Raw genomic sequence first — 21401 nt, 5'->3', positions numbered from 1 at the left:
GGAGGGGAGGGGAGAAGGAGGGGAGGGGAGGGGAGGAGGAAGAGGAAGAGGAGGAAGAGGAGGAGAAGAGAGAGAAGGGGGGAAGTAAGCAAGCACATGAGGGAGAACACATTAAGGTGAGCGGGGAGGGAGGTGGGGGGGGATTTGGGGAAGGGGAAGGAATATGATCGAAATAAATTTAAATTGCTTCATGAAATGGTCACCATGTTAGGACAGAGTGGATCTGGGCCATGGCAACTCACCTTTGGCTTCAGAATAAACTGATAAATTGTCTCTTATTCTCCTCAGATAGCTACTTCTTCAGATATATGCTGTCTGATATATTATTTAGCCAACAGAGCCCTTCAGTATATGCAGTAAGATGATTTAAATATGAAACATTTATATTACCAATGCTCCCCAAATGCTTATAAGAGTAACTCATAACCTGTAGCTGCTTCTTTCAAACTATAATTTAAACTGCAAGCTTAAAAACCCCATCGCTAATTGAAGGTTCAGTATGTAGCTCACCCTGGTTGTCTAGTAAATCCTCACTAAACACACAAACATGGCAAGATTTTTTGAGTTAAAAGTTTCCATAAAGAAAATAAAAGACAAAAATCCTAAAATCTAGCTTTGGCGTTTCCTTTTCCTTCTCTGTCTTGTCTTGTCAGCAGTGGGTTTGAACTCTGGGCCCCATGCCTGCTCTACGCGCACTCTACTACTAAGCTCTGTCCCTAGCTTACCCCTCTTTCCTCCTTCATGTCTCGCCTCCTTTCTTCTGAGACCATGCAGGCTGGCTCTGAACTTGGCTCCTCTTGTTTGCCTCTCAGTTAGTTGGAATTATAGGATTACAATGTCACCCCAACCATCCTATGTAGTCTGGCTTCTACATGTACAAGAGGTGCCTACGACAGTAGAGTCATCGTGATTTACACAGGACTTTGAGTACAGACTTTTGTATCCTGTACAAAAATATGAAGAAGCAAGAGGCCGAAATAATGGATCTCAGAAGTCTTCATAGTGTGGTGAAAAATTACACACACTCAGTTGTTAGGCACTGAGTTAACCAAAGGACTCCTTCTGTAATCAACATTTGTCTTCAGTGAGTTGGAAGAAATAACAAATCTGGAAGGGTCAGCATAGGGTTTCATTCAGAGGACACGGTTAGGCTAGTATGGTATCCGAAAATAGCAGGGTGAACTCTGAGAGGGACAAATAGAGTATGCAAATATTCCACACTGGAAAGCAAAATGTACAGCATGATTTGACCTTAGGAGAGGGAGGAGGGTTCAGCTGGACAGCAGCCTCCACAGGGCGAGGTGGAAGCCATCTTAAAGCTCACGCCATGGTGTGACAAAGAGTATGTACTGCTATTTCTCAGGCCGAGGTTGGAAGATCATGGCAGGAGGAATTCTGGGAAACATATGAAGGAAAGTGACATACAGGAGTAGCAGAAGTCATCACAGATGACTTCTATGTCCTGGGAAACCGCGCACCCTGGAGCGTTTCTACCTGAGGTGGTATGTATAGTTGTTCTGCTTTCCACGGGTATGTCTCTGAGCAAAGGAAGGAATCACAGACGCCAGAAAATGATGGGCCTCCACCCAGGAAGCATGCGTGTGCAATGCTCACGCACAACTGATTTCACAGAGCACTCAGGAATCCTTGGCTTAGAGTTATAAAATAGATCCAGATGTCATCTTACAAAAGAAAGAGATTCCCCCAGGCCCATGTCAAAAACAATACTTCTGACTTGGAAAACTGATTGAATTTATCATGAGCAGAGGGAGCGGGAGGAGACTGTAGGTGATAGCCCGAAAGGTCTTTCTTCACACTGAACTTTCCTAATTCCAAAGGAGTTTTAAAATAATTTCACAATATCAAATATTTATAATACTCTTTGTTATAGCTCTTTCCACGAAAGGGTTAAATGACAATGATGCCCATTTCACTGTAGCAACAGATGCAGGATCAAACAGATGACCAAGGCACCAACCCGACTTCCTGGATGTATCTGGAAAGATTTCTCTTTACTAATGGTAAACCGTAATGGTAGTGAGCATACGATTATTATATTACAAGAAATAGAAAAGGGTTTTCCATAAGTCGCTTTTTAAAAGCAACTCGGCTACGGCACAGGGCTCAGGTGCAGGAGCCCCAAGGTATTTTGCAAGGTTTATGCTCAGTCACAGAAACTTTCTAAGCAGCTAACAGGTTCTCCTAGCAGGTGCACCATGAGTGATCTCAATGACAGTGGGACAGGATTTCTTTGTCCCGTGGACCTCTGTTCTTGGTAATTCACCAATGCCTAAACCTTAAGCTTATAAACAAGAGTTTATATACTAACTGGTGAGAAGGCAGGTGTATCTCCATTTTAACTCTCTCTAGAAGGAAAGCAGTAAATCCAGCTCCACTAGTGATGCCTATTTCTTTAAGAGTCAGACTCTAAGTCATCTGAAAAGGCTTTCTATCGTTCTGAGAAGTCATCCTTACATTTTGTTTGAATCTCTTCTTTAAACTCTTCTTTAAATTCTTATGACTCATTTTGAAAGACCCTCAACCCTGAAATAATTAGATACATCGTATTTAAAATTACTTCAGTGTTTCCTACCTGCATTTACAATCACTTATAATAAGGTTTTATTAAACGTCTGTTGCCAACACGTGGCACTGCAGCTTGAAAATGATTAACCTAGGTGCCCAAAGGGCCATGAGCCTCAGGGAGAAGACATATGTGTCTGTCTGCCTTGTGGCTGAAAAGGTGTGTGTGGGTGTGTCAGTAATTCATTAATGCTAATGATACACCTACTCCCTAGAGGCCCCAACTTTCTGGCTGGTAATCTTCTGTGGGCACCACTGCACCTTTAAGTAGTACTGCGTCTTCACGTCCCTACTCTCTCCACTTCCCATGGCTCCAACTTCCCATTCAAATTGTTCCTTGAAAATGGATGGGGAAAAAAAAAATCTACCATCAATGGTAGATTTAAAGCAACCTGGAGACTTCATTCTCCCCAAATCAAGTAACAGGAGATTGGCAATAGACCTGTGGAAACATCTGTCAGACACCAACATTCTGCTATGCCTTTTCTTGAGTGGGTAACAAGGCAAAAGCCATGTAGACATTAAAGAGCCACAGAAAATTCCAGGGTTATTTTAAAGGTATACTTTCCATTCCCCTTTAGCTGTAAGCACGAGCTGATGAAGAGACTTATTTAGAACAGTGTTTTTCACACTTTCATGTCACACGCAATCACCATGAAGATTTCAGATGACGTGGATAGTCCAGCCTTATCTGTAGACTTCCTGATTTAGTGGGTTGAAGCAGGGCCCAGGACCCTGCGTATGTCTTGAGTTCCCAGGCAATGCTGCTGCTGGCCTATGGCTACAGGACCATGCTTCCCTTCTTAACTCAGACCTCCATGGCAGAGGCTCTTAATTCATGCTCTAGGCTAGCTTCTGAAAGAGAAGTGAGCTATGCTACACGAGGTATTAGTAAAGACATCCATGGTGACACCGCCCTTAAACCCATCTGATATCATCAAAATAGTAGCAAAGTACATAACTCTCCTGAAAGAAGAGAGCACGTGCTGTGCATGTGGTGTGCTCGTGTGTGTGTGTGTGTGTGTGTTGGTATACACATGTACATGTGTGTGGTGACACCTATATATGCATATGTCTGGGCGAGCCATCTGACAACACTGAGTGTCATTTTAAAAAATGCCATCTATGTCCTTTGAGACAAGGTATCTGACTGGTTTGGAACTCATCAATTAGTCTGGGCTGGCCAGCTAGGGAGCTCCCGAGGACTCTTCTGTTTCCACCTCCTCAGTGGTGGAATTACAAGAATGTGTTACCATGGGTGATGGGGACAAAGCTCAGGTCCTCACATTTACACTCACACTGCCAGCAAAAGTCTTTCCCAGCCCCATTGAGCTGCTCCATCAGTTGCTCCTCAGAGCTTTATTTAACCTTCTCAGGAAGGATTTAGAGTATAATTATGAGTGTCTGCAGTATCCGTGGAGGGGTTGCCTTTATCAGGAAGACCACCATACTCACCAGAGAGGAAATATGCCCAGCCGTGTGGTGATAAAAACCACGGCAAACATGACAAACAGGAGATCGCACATTTTCTGAAATTTGGCGTAATTTGCCATTTTGGCAGCCTATAAGAGGAAGGAATGCAATTCATTCAGTTAAACTGATAAGAAAAGTTTCCTTCAGTCTGCATGAGCCCCAGTCACTTCACATACCTTACCCCATGCATAAGGATGCCTACTACTGAAAAATGGTACACGCCACACACTGGCATTTATAAGTTACCCAAAAGTTTAGTGAAATGCAGTCAACCATACATACACTACAACTGTCATAGAGTTGATAAAAATATTTACTAACCTGAAAATTTCAATTACATGGCTGATTTTAAGAGAAGAGAGGACAAATAAAAAACTTTCTTGCATTATATTTTGATGTTAGCAAGCCAGAGATATCAGGACAGAAATCACACAACAGGACAATATAAAGTCCTCATTGCACCCTGAATGCCGAGGTCACAAGCTACAGCTTTTCCACAATGGTCTTCCCTTCTACTTTGAGGTTTGTGTTTCCTTCCACTTTTTCTTTTCCTTCCTTCCTTCTTTCCTTCCTTCTTTCCTTCCTTCTTTCCTTCCTTCCTTCCTTCCTTCCTTCCTTCCTTCCTTCCTTCCTCCCTCCCTCCCTTCCTTTTTTTTTTTGGGGGGGGTGTTTGAGACAGGATATTTCTATGTAGCCCTGGCTATCTTGGAACTTGCTCTGTAGACCACACTGGCCTCAAACTCACAGAGATCCACCTGCTTCAGTCTCCCAAGTGCTGGGATTTAAATGTGTGTACCACCATGTCTAGCTGGGTCTGTGCTTAAACAATCACAGAGGTTCATTGGGAAGATGAGTTCCCAGCTCATTCTTAAACACTCTGAGATGAAGACAGTGTCATGACTATGTTATATCAGTTATATCCTACTCTATTACTGTAGGATTTCCAGCCCTTTTAAAGGCTCATTTTCTAGATGAAATGTACTAATCTCAGGTGTCTGCAGGAGATAAATCCATGGTTGATGACAGCCATTTCAGTGGGAGGCATCCACTCTGCTTTCTACGCCTTTGCTTCTTAAGGCAACTATAAGGATGAGGAGGTGGGCCTGGGAATACACTTTTTCTTCCCCATTTCTTGAAGCTGTGCAGAGTCCATAGCACTTACACACTATTGGAAACTGTAGCTCTCTTCTGCAACACAAGATTACTTTCTATGTATTGGAAAATTAATTACTGGAAAAAGATGTTGCTAGCATCCTTGGAGGTGTTCATAATCATTTAGCAGTGCTAAGCAGTGCAGAAAGCTATGGAGCAACGTGTCTTAAGAGGCAATACCCATCACCTGAGTGGGAGTCAAGACTATGAACTTTTAATTTCATGAATACTCCAAGTGTTAACACCATGAATTACATCAAAAGAAAAGTACTTTTGGCTTTCTTCTGGCTAGGTATCACTAATACACCCCTTTTCTTTGATGTCCATCCATCAGAAGCAATAGATAACCAGTGGCAGCAAACTTGCCAGAGATGTGTATGCTGTAAACACTATTTTGTGATTTCATTAACTGGACATTTCCAAGCATTATCTATGAGGTCAAAAAGAATCCTGGTTACGAAAACCTTTTGCTTTCAAGCCACATACTTGTATATTCTCGGACTAGCTATCTTCTCTGGATGAAAGTGGTGGATGATAATTCAACAAGTATCTCCTCTGTCACAACTCTAGCCAAACTGCATGCCAGAGATTTCCACAGGAATTAGCCGTGGCTCAAGGTCCAGGATCGAGTTCTACACATAGGCTGCAGCATAAATGTCCACTTCTAAGCATACACGGGATGCAATCAAACTATAATAGAATTTCAGAGGACTTCCTGCCTATTACATAATTTCTCCCATTAAAAACATGCTGAATTAAGTTCAGTTTGAATCATACAATAGTCATAACCATAAACTATCTTCTGACTTACGACCACTTTAGTTTCAGAACCTGCAGGGGATCAGAATTTTTGATTAGCTTTTACATTCAGTTCAAACTTTAACTTACCACCTCTATGACAGATTAACTGTGTGCATCTGTGCCTCTGATTGTAATAACAGATTATGACTGAGGATTCTTCTTAGTAACAGAAATATGACACAGCAGGGGGAAGAAAAGCGTGGCTCCAAGAGCCAATTCTATGCAAACTCTGTAATTGTTTGGGTTAATTTTGACCAGTTATAAAATTTCTTGGCATAAAGTAAAAAGATTTATTTATGCACATAACATTGAGTTTAACTCTAAAAGTAGCAAATTCTTTGCATACCTTTGGTATAAAATTTACAATTCATATGCCCCTTTCACTCTTAAAAACCACTAGGATAATATGTATACTGGTAACAAAAATAAAACTGCTTTATTGTATTGTGAGAGTAAACTGGGTAATAAGCAGTTTTCAGATAAATCAGCGTGACTCTTAGAAAATCTATTAAAATAGTGATTTTTCTGTTAAACAATCAACCATTCAAATGTGGACTGGTCAAAGCTTCCAGTTCCCTATTAGCCAAGGATGCTAACAAAGCTCACTTTGGACACACATTTTCATGGTAATCTAAAGTCTCAGATTTGCCAATTTAACCCACTAAGCAACAGCTGATGGTGTCAAAGCACCATCCACTACACCACAGGACAGCTGGTCTGGGGACTTTGCGAGTTCTGGATTTTGTCTTCCTCAAGATGAAAGGAAAAGGTTTACCTCTAGCAGAGCATCGGCTGAGTCGTGAAGACAGAGGACCAGGGTTCCTACTCGGGCCATGTTGTTGACATATGAAAAGGTTATTAAGAAAATTGTGGCAAGGTGGTGCAGGAACATAATGCCGAAGTCCTCAAAGAAGGAAAAACAAAATACAGTAAGTTCTCAGCAATGTCGTGATGTTCCACCCCATCCATCTACTCTCTAAGCCAGACCATGGGGAGGATCTCCACAGCCATAGTTGGTGTTCTTTGGTTGTTAAGATACAACTCCTGCCCAATTGGGATTTCCTGTTTATAGGGGGAGATATACAAGTGACCAGTCCATGGAGAATGGGGTTCAACACTGTAGTGAGTCAGATCACAAGGAATCGCCATAGAATTTCAAAGAAAAGCACTACTTAGACTTGTCTTTTGCTTTGTCACGTTAAAGTGTCCAACAAGGCCCATGCTCAAAGGCTTAGACTCCAGTCATGGTGTTACCAGAGCCTACTGGAATAAAGTTAGGGTGCTGAGAGAATGCTCTGGTAGATGTTGGAAAATGAACCCTTTCCTGTCCCCCATTTTCTAGCTGCTGTATCATGAGTAGCTTATACCACTACACATTCCTTCCTCAATATACTACATTGCCATAGATCCCAAAACAACATGTCAATCATCTATTGAACTTCTGAAATATGAGCATAAACCAACCCTTTTTTCTTATAAATTGATTTGGCTCAGGCATTTTGTTACAATAACAACAAACAACAACAACCACCACCACCTAACAAACTTTAAGCTCTTTGGGACAACAGCACATACATATTTCTCTGATACTTAGTGCTTGCAATTTCTGAAAACACACATATGCACACACACACACACACACACACACACACACACATTTGTATTCTCCCTCCCTCCCTCCCTCTCTTTTCCCTCCCCAACCCGTTCTCTCTGGAAATGAACCCAGAGCTTTGCATGTGTTTAGGCAAACACTCTTACATTCTATATTCCCATTTCACCTTCTACTTCTTACTTTAAGATAGTTCTTAACTAAGTTTCCTAGGCTGGCTCTGAACTTGTAATCTTCTTGCCTTAGCTACTTAAGCAGTTGGGATTTCATGCCTGTGCTACCAGGCTCAGATACAAGCAACATTATTATTTATTTTATATGTGAAGAGATATCCAGTTAAAGTAAGGAGACAGAAGATCTGACTCCTAGGATTGGTCGGTCTCTGTTGTTTACATAAATCCTAATAAACAACATACTTAGTTTTACCATAATGTAATGGTTTGAATGCTTATATCTTTTTTTTTGCCCTCAAATTCATGTTAAAATCCTAATGACTAAGAGGAAGGTGTTGGGGGGAGGGAATTGATTAGATCATCACAAAGATTAGTGTCTCTACATGAGAGGCCCATGAGAGTGACACTCTCCCATCTATCACATAAGAACATAGCTGGAGGGTGTCATCTATGAGCCAGGAATGAGCCCTCAAAGGGTGCCAAGCCTGTCAGTGATTTGAGCTGAGACTTACAAGCCTCTAGAACTGGAAAGAATATATCTGCCTTGCTTACAGGCTGCTAATATGGTATTTTGTTTTAGAAGTCGAGGCAGATTAAGAGGTAGACTCCTTTTGGTTATTGTGTGAGTTTCTTGTAACATGCATCTCTTTGTTAGTGCCCTTTGCCTAGAACATCCTCACTGGGTACCAAAGGAAGAACTCGACATGCTGGGTTTCCTAGTAGGAAAGGTGAGGTCAGAGACCACGGTGGAAACTACAGATATTATTTGTACCAGTTTCTCTTGGCTACTACCATTATTTTTTTAGTTAATTTTGTTTTTATTTATGTGTGTGCATTATGTAAACATTTGTCCCATGTGTGCAGTATGCACAGAAGGCAGAAGAGGGCATCATATTCACTTGGAGTTGGACTTAACAGCTGTTGTGAACCATCTGACATGGGTGCTGGGAATCAAACTCGGGTCCCCTGGAAGAGCAAATTGGAAGCTAGTTCTCTTACACCCCCCCCCCCCGTCAGCTCTCCTTGTCAGCTCTCCAACTACCACTACTGAAAAAAAAAAATTGGTGAACAGAAAGTAGCCATTCTATTGTTTAATCACTGGTATGTAACTATCCCAGGGAGCCAACATCTGTGCTGATAGAATAATGGTGGGTTAAGAAGGGAATGATAAAATTCTTTCTGTGGCCCCAGAGGTAACTTGCTTATGGCACTGGCACAGCCACACAGTACTTGCAGGTAGTCTGAGAGTAAGATAACTTGGCTGTTTTGCATTTTACCCATGCCTTTACTTCTTCGCACCTTCTACTGGGACTACTCTCCAGTTGGTTCTGAGAATGAATATGGTCGGCCCTGCTTAGGCTGTCATTTGGCTAAGCTACACTGAGGTTTTCTGACATAGAAGCAAGGACAACTAACTTAGAGACAGCCTCAGCTCTCAGATGCAAGCCCATCTTTTGCTTCTGGGAAACATGGCAGCCTTCGGTCTTCTCTAGAGACAGCTTCACATCCAGCGCCACTGATATTTGGTCTCCTAGTTACTTACCAGGCTGGGGCTCATAGACACCTTCTCTACAACTCAAGGAAGCATCTATTCTTAGATTCTAGCCTCTAGTTTAAGTCAGTTGAACAACTGTTTTTCAGACAGGCCCCACTCCCAGTTAAATCAATTTCTATGTTAACAGGCAAGTTCAAGAAAGTTATGACCAGGAACTCCCAACATGATGACTCCTAAAGACTTTCTGACTCTTAATTTAATTACAACGTGCACACTACCTGCAATGTAGGTTCCAGCTCACTAGCTTTGTAATTTATGGCAAAGGCATCAACTTCCTTATTTTGCAATTAAGATGCTGGATTAGATCTTTTTTTAGTTGTCAATTCTATAACTCTCAGTTTAATAGCTCCAGTGATTGACTCCTGAAGTCTTTAAGCAACTAATTTCAGACCTGTCTAACTTAGAGATTTAAGGAAGTATACCCATGCATGCGTATGCAGGCAAAAGCAGGCACGGACCTGTCAAACGCCCCCACCTTCCCTCTGGTTTATACAACAGGAGCTGTTGGTGTCACTCTGCTTCTCATGTTACAAAGTCACCCTTGACAACTCTAATACTTCTACAAGCTTTGTGTTCACCTTGGTGAAGATGCACCAAGGGTCACTTTGGTTCCCAGGAAGGTGCCTTGCATTGATAACCTCACATAGAGGTCAATCTCTGAGATCTAAATCATATGCCACTTCCATTCACAAGGTTAGGTAATTAATAACTAAAACACAATGATGTAGTTTCAATGGACTCAGCCTCTCAACTAGTGGTACAGCACTGATGGTGGCCACCAGTGGCAGGAAAACAGTCTGTCTTGCCTCTGTTATTGCTTCAGCCTACAACAGAACAACTTCATACCACCTGCTAACCCAGGCCACCCCCATTCCTCAGACCCAGCGTCTTAGCTCACGGACCGACGAGAAATGATGACCACACTGAGCTGTGTGAGGAACTGCACACAGGCACAACATAGCTGTTCTCCAAGCTAGTGAAACCCTAGCAATTCTTTACACTATCCGGAGCTTTCCTAGGTTATTAAAGGCAGATGATGCCAAAAGGCCTCTGGCAGATAGCACAAACTACCCTGCTGCTGTTTTCCAATGAAAGATGAATTCTACCCCATCTGGGAATCCATCCCATCATCAGCCACCAAACCTAGATACTAATGCACATGCCAGCAAGATTCTGCTGAAGGGACCCTGATATAGCAGCCTCTTGTGAGGCTATGCCAATGCCTGGCAAACACAGAAGTGGATGCTCACAGNCAGCTATTGGATGGAACACAGGGTCCCCAATGGAGGAGCTAGGGAAAGTACCCAAGGAGCTGAAGGGGGCTGCAACCCTGTAGGTGGAACAACAATATGAACTAACCAGTACCCCCTGAGCTTGTGTCTCTAGCTGCATATGTAGCAGAAGATGGCCTCATCTGCCATCACTGGGAAGAGAGGCCCCTTGGTCTTGCAAACTTTATATGACCCAGCACAAGGGAAGGCTTGGACCAAGTAGTGGGAGTGGGTGGGTAGGGGAGCAGGGCCGGGGGGGGGGGTATAGGGAACTTTCAGGATAGCATTTGTAATGTAAATAAAGAAAATAATAATAATAAAAAGAGATTAAAACAAAACAAAACAAAATACCACACATAGCAGAACAGCAGCTGAACTGAAGTAGCCTTAACCCATCAACCGCGATGTCAAACCGATTCTTACACAGGACTAAATCACAACGCACAGTTCAGGAACTCAGTGAGTTTATAGTTATATCTATCCTTACCGGCTAGCTTTTGACATCTAAGTAGCCGAGTACCTAAAACCAGTTAGGTTAGGTACTCCCACCCTCCCAACTGTTCAGCCCCCAAGTGGCTGCTCTCAGCTTACTAGAAGAGAGAGAACAAAAGGTTTTCTCTATTGATTTTTGAGATGAATAAATGTAAACTCTTAAAGCATTTATGGAAGATTAGGGCCACTTCCCACTTAACTATCTTAATTTGTATCTGATAGAAATGTCCACAGCAATGCCTGTCAGAATCACGAGGAACCTTCAAAAATAAAAGCCTTGTTTTTCAGATAAAATTTGCTTTGTGAAGATGAGCTTTGACTGTAAATCTCCTGTTTTTTTTGTTTTGTTTTGTTTTGTTTTTTTTTAAGTTTGTTTTCTTACTGCTGGTGCTCACAGAGGCAGCCATAGCAGAGGACCGATTTCCATTATAGCCATATCTACACAAACAGGAAAGGCTGGGATAATGGTCTTGTTTTACATTTGAGCTTCAGATGGTCTTAGACACAGTCAAATCCCTCACGCCTGTTACTCACATCCTGTCACCCAGCACATATCTTTGAGTAGGCACTGACTTTGATCCAAATAACTGTGTTTTTTAAAAAAAACTGTCCATTTGGATTGTATCAGCACAGGGAGGAAAGTTTCCATTCTCCCACTTGTTACTGCTGGAAATGATGGTGTGCTTGCAGAACACAAGCGTGGCTCACAGAATATTAGGCTTTAGGCTGACGATGTTCCCCAAACCATCTTCTGCAGGAGAAATCATGCAAGAGCCTGGGCTCCATTGTTGGCCCTCAGGTTATTCCAAGCACCAGAAGCGCCCCTTGCCTCAGCAGTGACCCAAACCACCTGTGATGTCATTTTGTCTCTTGACAGAATCGCTCCTCCTCAGGAGTTCCTTCCCTCTGTGCTCCCCAGCGTTTCCCAGAGGCCCCATCATCTTGTTAGTGGGTCCTCACATGTTATCAGAGACAAGAAAAAAGGAACCAGATGGGGTTTCGACCCAAATTCCAGCAGAAAAACTCTGAAATAAAAGAACTCAAGGATAAGACATCCATTTTAATGGCAAAACTTAGTAAGACTGCGTCTCCAACTGTGTTTTTTTTTTTTTTTTTAAAAGAACCTCTACTTCTCTAGGAGAATTTTATATACAACAAAATAATAGCACAACAAAGCCAAAGAGATAATCGCTCACCAAGACATATGTGCCGGATTCTAGATAACACAGCTCCCTCTGTGTTTACTATGTTAGAGTCTTTGAAATGATATCTTCTACCTTGTAAAGGGACCACAAATTCATCTCAATGTACCTACCTTCATTAAGATAAAATTCCATCATAAAAAGCTACATCATACACACATACTCTTTCTACGTGTAAGAAAACTTTCCTTAAATTTTCATTTGGAACAAACCGAATGAAAAAAAAATATTATTGAGCTACCTTATAAAAGGAGTAAGGTTCTAACTAGGGCTGGGGCAGACATTCATAGACAGTGAAGATCATAAATACTTATAAAAATCAAGACAGTGGAAAAGCCTTTGCTCAGATGCTAAGAAAATGTATGTTGTCTTGAATTTAATAAAGTTAATACATATAAATAATAACTTGTAATTTTGCTCGAAGAATCGACATTAGGTACTTACAACCTATTTAACAGATTTCTAAGACTCCAAGAAATAGGACAACAGCAGAGTTTGCAATTGACATCGGATGATTTCTCTCTCTCTCTCTGTTTCCCTCTCTTCCTCCTCCCTCTCCACACTCTTCCTCCTCTTCTTCCTTTCCTTCAAGGCTCATAAGTTATTCCACTTCAAAGCAGAGAGAGAGAAAATGCCAGAATTGTGGTTATGAATAAAGTTTTATTGAAACACTCCTGCACCCACTTGTTTCCTTCCTGTCTTAGATGACTTTCTTGCTCCAGCAGCATACTTGAAAAACTGCAACAGAAAGCACCAACAACTTTACAACACTGCCAGGTCCTTACAGTAAAATTTGATGACCCTTGTTTTTAGAATCATACCAAAGGGCATCATGTGAGAAACTCAGTTATGTTATGCAGCGTAGCAGGTATATAGTCCCTGCCTTACTTTATTCTGGCAAAGGATATGTAAGAGATTAATTTTCACAGCTTGTCTGAAGCAATCCAAACCCATTTAATACTGTTCTTGAAATTCATATAAACCATAAGGAGTTCTGAAAGGCACCCTCATCAAAGGTCATGATCGATTATAACTACAACTTCGAGACAACTGAAAGGCCAGCAATAGCTTCTCCAGCTTCTAAAGGCAGGAGCGGTGTGTCCAGACTGACCTGCATTTTCTCTGTTGCTAGAAGCAGCATTATTTTATGGCTTCTAGAAAAAGATATAAATGAGGCAGGGAACTGCTGTGTAAGCGCTGTTCACCCGCTCTTTCTCCTGTACAACATTTATGGTGCCCTTTCAAGATTGAGGACTCATAATCTTGTCCGCTGTGAATTAGTTAATATTTAATCTTTAATTGATTTTTTATTACATTAGAAAGGAGCACAATAAAATGTTATTTGTGCAACAGAAACAGTATGATAGTGCTACCAATCACTTCTGGAGGGGGTAGTCGGAGCAGGGTGCTATTTGTGCAGTACTCTAAGCCAGTCAATCAAACACACATATGTCATTTTTCTCATAAGTTGTCAACATGCAACTACCTGGTCTTTATAATGAACTCTCTAGGTTCTGTTTAATCACCCTTGACCTGGACATATTAGTTTGTATGAATTTAATGAGAAAAGGTCACTTCTGACGTATTAAAAATATAGTTTATGTAGCCTGAAGAACTCCATTAGTTCACAGGTGAATCTCTCCATTTTCTGCAGAGGTCCCTGTAGGAGCTCAATCACTAAAGCCCATCTAACCTGAAAGCACCCAACACCATCAGTAGGGGGCAGACTGTGCTCAACTAAAATCAGAGCTACTTGATGGGACTCCAGCCAGCATTTTCACAGGTACTCCCAAAGTCTTGAGGCCCAATGACAATGAACAATCAGAGACTCAATTTTGTGCTTCATGTAGAGGATGGAGAACATCTTCTCCAGGCTAAGCAGTTGGGGATGGTGCTGTAAGCTGTTGGGCAGAGTTCAGGGGAGCTCTTACAGTTAGCAACCATATCTTCTTCTTGTTCCTCTTCCTTCAGCCATCCCAGTACCTGTCCCTACACCCTGAATTCTAGCTGAGGCATTTCCTCAAAGCTTCTTTTTCCTCCGGGGTAGAAAGTATGTGTTTCTCCTCTTTCTAAATCCCACTTTTGCAATGACTACCTCGTAAACGCCTAAGTACCTTCTAATTTGCCTACTAATTTTCATGTGCAGAGGCTCTGAAGCTGTGATGTTTTCCTGATGGCAGCTCCATAAAGCAAGAATACTCAGCTTTTAAGATGGGAGCTGAGGCACCTAGACACCAAGCCCTCCAAAGTCACATTGTGACAATGGGCTAGCACCAGACCCCACAGCCAGTTCCGTGTGGTCTGGAGTTCAGGCTGGTGAATATCCTACCTCTAGCTTCTCAGGGACAAAAATAAGGGGAAGGGTGACTGTAAAGAGGCAGAGGTGTTGGTTAGGAGAACCCATTGGGTGAGGGACAAACAGAACAAGGACTGCCCCTGGGAGATGACAAGGGCATCGTGAGAGCCAGACTACAAGGAGTGGCCTTGGGCAGGAGACACAGTGCTTCCAGGGAAGTCAAAGCCCCAAGCATGGCTTGTTGGTATTTATAAGGATGGAGGCTGAATGGGGTCATGAGTCCAGGAAAGTTAGAGCTACAATGAGCCAAAGTGGAGATTTTTCTAGGCTCTCTAGACTGACTTGAGAGGAATTCCCCCAGAAGACCAAATAACAACTTCCAATTGAAGAGAATATCATAAGGAACAGAAGACTCTCCCACACCCAGGGAGGCATACCTCTAGCTGAGGCCCAAGACTTAGGACATACAGTCCTAAGTGTGTGTCCTTTGTGCAATACAGTAATACAAAAGTTCTTGTCACCCTCCTGTACCTATGCAGATGAATTTTTCCAGTGGCCAGACATCTGAATCAAAAGATAAGTTTCATCTTCAAAAAGGCATGTAGAGCTGCTTCCTCACCTGGGTGAGATCAAGGAGCCCAATACCCTATTACACACTACAGCTTGTCTGCCTACCAGGAGGAGGTCTGCAGTAACCAGGTCACAGGAGGCCTGCTCTAACCAGAAACAGCACTGCCTGTCTACCAGGAGACTGGCTCTAACCCAGGTCACAGAGCTCTACCTGCCTCCAAGGAGGCTAGCCAGAAGATCCTGGACAGATGTCATTCAGAACCTAAGAGAACACCTAAGAGAACGTCTAGCAAAACTCTCAATCACCATAGATGGGAAAAACCAAGATATTCCATGACAAAACCAAATTTAAACAATTAACTTTCTACTAATCCATCCCTACAGAGGAAACTGGAAGGAAATCTCCAAAACCAAGAGGGTAACTACACCCAAGAAAACACCAGAAATTAAACATTTCACAACAAACCCAAAAGAAGAGAATCACACACACATAATACCACCTCCAGCAACAAAAATAACAGGAACTAACAATCATCTGTCTTTAATATCTCTAAACATCAATGGACTCAATTCCCCATTAAAAAGACTGGATACATAAACGTGATTCAGCATTTTGCTCCATATAAGAAACACACCTCAGTGACAAATACAGACACTACCTCAGAGTAAAAGGGCTGGAAAAAGGTTTTCCAAGCAAACGATCCCAAGAAACAAGCTGGAGTTGCCATTCTAATATCTGGTAAAAATAAACTTTCAGCCAAAAGTTATCAAACAAGATAGGGGAGGACACTTCATATTTATCAAAGGAAAAATCCACCAGGAGAAAGTCTCAATTTTGAACATCTATGCCCTAATGCAAGGGCACCCACATCCATAAAACAAACTTTGCTGAAGCTCAAAACACACATTGAACCTTACACATAGTGGGAGATTTCAACACCCCACTCTCACCAATGGACAGATTATGGAAACAGAAACAGAATAGAGACACAGTGGAACTAACAGAAGATATAAAGCAAATGGATTTAACAGGTATCAATAGAACATTTCACCCTGAAACAAGAGAATATACCTCCTTCTCATGGAACCTAAGAGAAGTAGAGGGCAGGAAATAGCCAAAGTCAGGACTGAAATCAACTAAATGGAAACAAAGAATCAACACAACCAAGAGCTGGTTCTTTGAGAAAATCAACGAGATAGATAAACCCTTAGCTAAACTAACTAAAAGGCACAGAGACAGTATCCAAATTAACAGAATCAAAAATGAAAAGAAAGACATAACAACAGAAACTGAGGAAATTCAAAAAATTACAGAACCAACTACAAAAGCCTATACTCAACAAAACTGAAAAAATCTGATGAAATGAATGATTATCTAGACAGATGCCATGTAGCAAAGTTAAATCAAGATCAAGTAAACTATCTAAACAGTCCCATAACCCCCAAGGAAATAGAAGTAGTCATTACCCCCCCCCCCAAAGCCTACAGTCAGATGGTTTTAGTGCAGGATTCTACCAGACCTTCAAAGAAGAGATAATACCAATGCTCCTGAAACTATTCCACAAACTAGAAACAAAAGGAACCCTACTGAATTCATTCTATGAAGCTACAGTTACTCTGATACCTAAACCACCCAAAGACCAAACAAAGAAAGAGAACTTCAGGCCAATTTCACTTATGAATATCAATGCAAAAATACTCAATAAAATTGTCCCAAATCAAATCTAAGAACCTATCAAAACCATCATTCACCACGATCAAAGAGGCTTTATCCTAGGAATGCAGAGATAGTTCAATATACAAAAATCCATCAATGTTTTATACTATATAAATGACCTCAAGGAAAGAAGTCACATAATCATCTCATTGCATGCTGAAAAGCCTTTGACAAAATACAAAAGCAATCTACAGATTCCATGAAATCCCCATCAAAATTCCAACAACAATTAATTCTTCACAGACAAGGAAAGAGCAATTCTCAACTTCATATGGAAAAACAAAAGACCAAGGATAGCCAACACAATTCTCCACAATAAAAGTACTTCTGGGGGAATCACCATCACTGACCTAAAGCTATACTACAAAGCAACAGCGATAAAGACATCATGGATCAACAACTGATAAATGGGACCTCATGACACTAAAAACTTCTGTAAGGCAAAGGACACTGTCAATGAGACGGGGGGGGGGGGGAATCTTCCCTAACCCTGTATCTGATAGAGGGCTAATATCCAAAATATATAAAGAATTCAAGAATTTAACCTCCAAAAACCCAAATAACCAAATTTAAAAATGGGATACAGAACTAAACAGAGAATTTACAACAGAAGAATCTCAAATGGCCAAGAAACACTTAAAAAGTGTTCAAAGTCTTTAGTCATCAGGGAAATGAAAATCAAAACAACCCTGAGATTCCACCTTACACCAATCAGAATGACTAAGATCAAAATCTCAGGTGACAGCACATGCTGGTGAGGATGTAGAGAAAGAGGAACACTCTTCCAATGCTGGAGTGATTGCAAGCTGGTACAACCACTCTAGAAATCAATCTGGCAGTTCCTCAGAAAATTGAAAATAGTTCTACCTGAAGACCCAGCTACACCACTTTTGGGCATATACCCAAAGGATGCCCCATAATACCATAAGGACACATGCTCCACCATGTTCATAGCAGCCTTATTTGTAATAGCCAGAAGCTGGAAACAACCCAGATGTCCCTCAACAAAAGAATGGATACAGAAAATGTGGTTCATTTGCACAATGGAGTACTACTCAGCTATTAACAATGAGGACATCATGAATTTTGCAGGCAAATGAATGAAACTAGAAAATATCATCCTGAGTGAGGTAACCCAGACCCAAAAGGAAATACATGATATGTACTCACTGATAAGTGGATATTAGCCAAAAAGTACAGAATACCCAAGATACAACCCACAGACTGTAAGAAGTGTAACAAGCAGAAAGGGCCAAGTGAGGATGCTTCAATCCCACTTAGAAGGGGAAAAAAATAATCATGGGAAGCAGAGGGAGGGAAGCACCTGGGTGGGAGAGGGGAGGGGCAGGGGAAGGGGAGAAGAGGAACAGGATCAAGCACCTGGGGGGTGCAGGAGAGAAGCCCAGAGAGTCAGAAGAATGAATAGAAATATGCAGCCTCGGAGGGGGAGAGGTGGGGGGACTCTCTAGAAAGTACCAGAGACTCAGGAGTTGAGAGATTCTCAGGACTCAATGGGGGTGAGTTTAGCCAAAATGCCCAACAATGGGAGAGGGAACTCAAAGAGTCCAACTCCAGTAGATAGACAGAGCCTCAAGTGGAAGGATGGGGTTACTAACCCACAGTCAACATTGCTGACCCAGAATTGTTCCTGCCTAAATGAACTCCAGGGACAAAAACGGAGACAAGACTGAAGGAAAGAAAGGCAGTCCAATGACCAGTCCAACTTGGGATCCACCAAGGCCTGCCACTATTACTGATGCTATAATGTGCTTACAGATAGGAGCCTGGCACGACTGTCCTCTGAGAGGCCTTACCAATAGACTGAGACCCTCCCACTGGACTGAACTCTGGGACCCCTATGGTGGAATTAGGAGAAGAATTGAAGAAGCTAAAAGGGGGTGGTGGGGGTGGGGGCAACTCCATAAGAAGACCAGCAGTCTCAACTAATCCAGACCCCAGAGAGCTCCCAGAGGGTTGGTCCCAGGCCTCTGGCACATATACAGCAGAGGACTGGTCTGGCCTCAGTGACAGAAGATGAGCTTAATCCTCAAGAGACTTGAGGCTCCAGGGAATGAGGAAGCCTGGTGTGTGTGTGTGTGTGTGTGTGTGTGTGTGTGTGTGTGTGTAGCACCCTCCCAGAGGCAAGGGGGAGGAGGAATGGGATTAGTGACTGTGGGAACAAAGGCTGGAATGCTTAAAAAAAGGCACGTAGAGTTGGAAGATAAAGCCAAAAGTCTCACAAATTTACCCTGTAGATTATTTTTGATGGCAGATAGTAGCTTATTCAAATGAGTCACGTTTTCTTCTTTATATTATGAAGTCTGGGAGAGGGGCAGGAATGGGGTGTAGGCTTGGATCAGGACTATACTCTTAAGGAGAAACCTCAGGGTGTCATGTGCCTGAGGAAGAGGGTGAGGGAAAATGCAGTGCCAGAGAGCAACACCCATGAGAGATGCATATCATTTTCTATCCATTGGATGCCACCCAGTGAGAGCTTAGCTTTCAAGAAAGGAGAGGACCAGTTGATACAATCTGAGGTACCACCTCAAGTCACTCTTAAGAAAGACAAGACCCTGGAACAGCCATGCTCACACATCAGGGTCTCGGGACACCTTGATATTCCCAGAAAGCATTGAAGAGATGATGCTCAGCTTGCCAGAAATGAAGATGTTCGGAAAACACATGCCACTTACTTTGGCTACTGAGACTGTTGAAACAACGGTCCCTAAAATTGAAATGTCCAGAAATCTCATGCTGGGAGAAAGAGAAGGAAGAAGCCTGGTGCCAGCAGAGGAGATGAGATGTCACACAGTCGAAGGAGAGACCAGCTGAGGCAATGGAGGATCAAGGTGTGGAGCCCACCTTGACCAGAACTGCTGAGCAGTTTCTGGCCTTCTAAACTAAACTCTCATGCCAGGATCCCAAAGACAGACTTGTGTGTGTGTGTGTGTGTGTGTGTGTGTGTGTGAGAGAGAGAGAGAGAGAGAGAGAGAGAGAGAGAGAGAGAGAGAGAGAGAATGTGTATCTATGTGTGTGTGTGAGTGTGTATTTGTGTGTGTGTTTGTGTGTCTGTGTGTGTGCTGTCATTAGATTTCTTCATGGCCATATTAAACACATTTTCTTCTACTGTCAGGCCCAGTGTTTACACAGAGGCTGGGGATCCAAACTCAGCTCCGCATATTTGTGCATTAAGTATTTCAGCAACTAGGCCATCTCCCCGGCAGGCTGCTTTTCACTATCAGTGTGTCTCTGTAATTGGCTTACTGAAGACAGGTGACCACGTTTGTCACATTGGTGCTACCATCAGGCTCTGACCCTAGTGACAAAGAATTTCCAGGAGGATGTGTTTATGTGAGCTCTATCAGCATTCACGCTATTACAGGTAAAAAGTGAGAAACTGAAAAAAATGCATTTACACAATTACTAATTTTAAATATAACTCACTATAGACCAACAAGTGCTTTTATGGAAGGTAACCATGGTTTCTACAACCACAGTGCAAACAACTGAGCCTGACAGTAGAAGGAAATGTGTTTAATATGGCCATGAAGAAATCTAATGACAACACATCTCTTTGCTGTCTGGCTTAATTCAAGAGAGTTGGAATCCCACAAATGCACGTGCTTACTTTGAAGCAACTGGCAAAAATCTAGTGTCACACAAATACACAGCTAAAAGAAGAGGGGCTCTTAATAGTCTTCTTGGATAGTTACATGTATTCTTTGATACAATACCAAGATTTGACAAGTCAAATATTCTTCTAGGGTCAGTGTGAACCACAATTAACACATCTGATAGTCAGTTAGCTACACTGACTGGTCTGCCTTTTACTTTAAATGGTTATTTTACTTGTGCATGGTTTTAAGACACCATGCGTTAGACATTTGGAAAATTCTAGTTCACCTTGCTAATGATATTTTCTTGTTACAAAACATTTTAAAGCCACATTTGTTAATTTAGTATTTCCAATAATTTTTAAGGTAGCACACAAAGTAATAGGATTCATTCTGGAATTTTCTTTTACTGGTATCATCACAAATAGATATTGAGAGGTTGGCTTGCTCTCACTGGGGGATACACATTTTCTAGACATCTAAGCTTTGCTTGAAACCTTAAGTTTTATCATCAATGAATGATGTCATTTGCTTTTCTTTAACCAATTGGACTAGCTCTCTCTGTGCACTTTTATAAAAATGCCCTCTGACCACAAAAGGCCAGCCAATTTTTAAAAATTAAAGCTAGTATTCTATGGGGGAGGGGGAGCAAGTTTAGTACACAGTTCATAAAACAGCATGTGATTCTTCTAGAGACACTGATTGTTACGTACGGTAATGCAGCCATTATCCATGCCTACTTCCTGTTTGTGTGCATTTGGGAACAGAGATTTATAATATAAATAATTTTAGTGCCTTATCCATAGTGTTTTCAAGTGAAACTGGCACTTGCCCTCTAGTAGGTGTATAGCATTGGAGGATACAGTGACCACAGGAGCATCCTTAGGTGTATA

General features: G+C 41.9%; 1 protein-coding gene across 2 annotated transcripts in view; it reads right to left on the bottom strand.

The window, feature by feature from the left end:
- Cers6 (ceramide synthase 6) overlaps nt 1-21401 on the bottom strand; it is a 245870-nt gene that overhangs the window by 35429 nt on the left and 189040 nt on the right. For both annotated transcript variants that reach the window (XM_021193317.2, XM_021193318.2), the window contains exons 7-8: nt 6785-6913; nt 4039-4145 (exon numbers count right to left, since the gene is read on the bottom strand). In XM_021193317.2, coding sequence (XP_021048976.1) covers nt 4039-4145; nt 6785-6913 — 236 coding nt within the window. The remainder of the gene's footprint in view (nt 1-4038; nt 4146-6784; nt 6914-21401) is intronic.

The sequence above is a fragment of the Mus pahari genome, chromosome 3 (assembly GCF_900095145.1).
Source record: "Mus pahari chromosome 3, PAHARI_EIJ_v1.1, whole genome shotgun sequence".
NCBI classification, from domain to species: domain Eukaryota; kingdom Metazoa; phylum Chordata; class Mammalia; order Rodentia; family Muridae; genus Mus; species Mus pahari.
The sequence above is the reverse complement of the archived record's forward strand: the minus strand, read 5'-3'. Positions and strand labels throughout refer to the sequence as shown.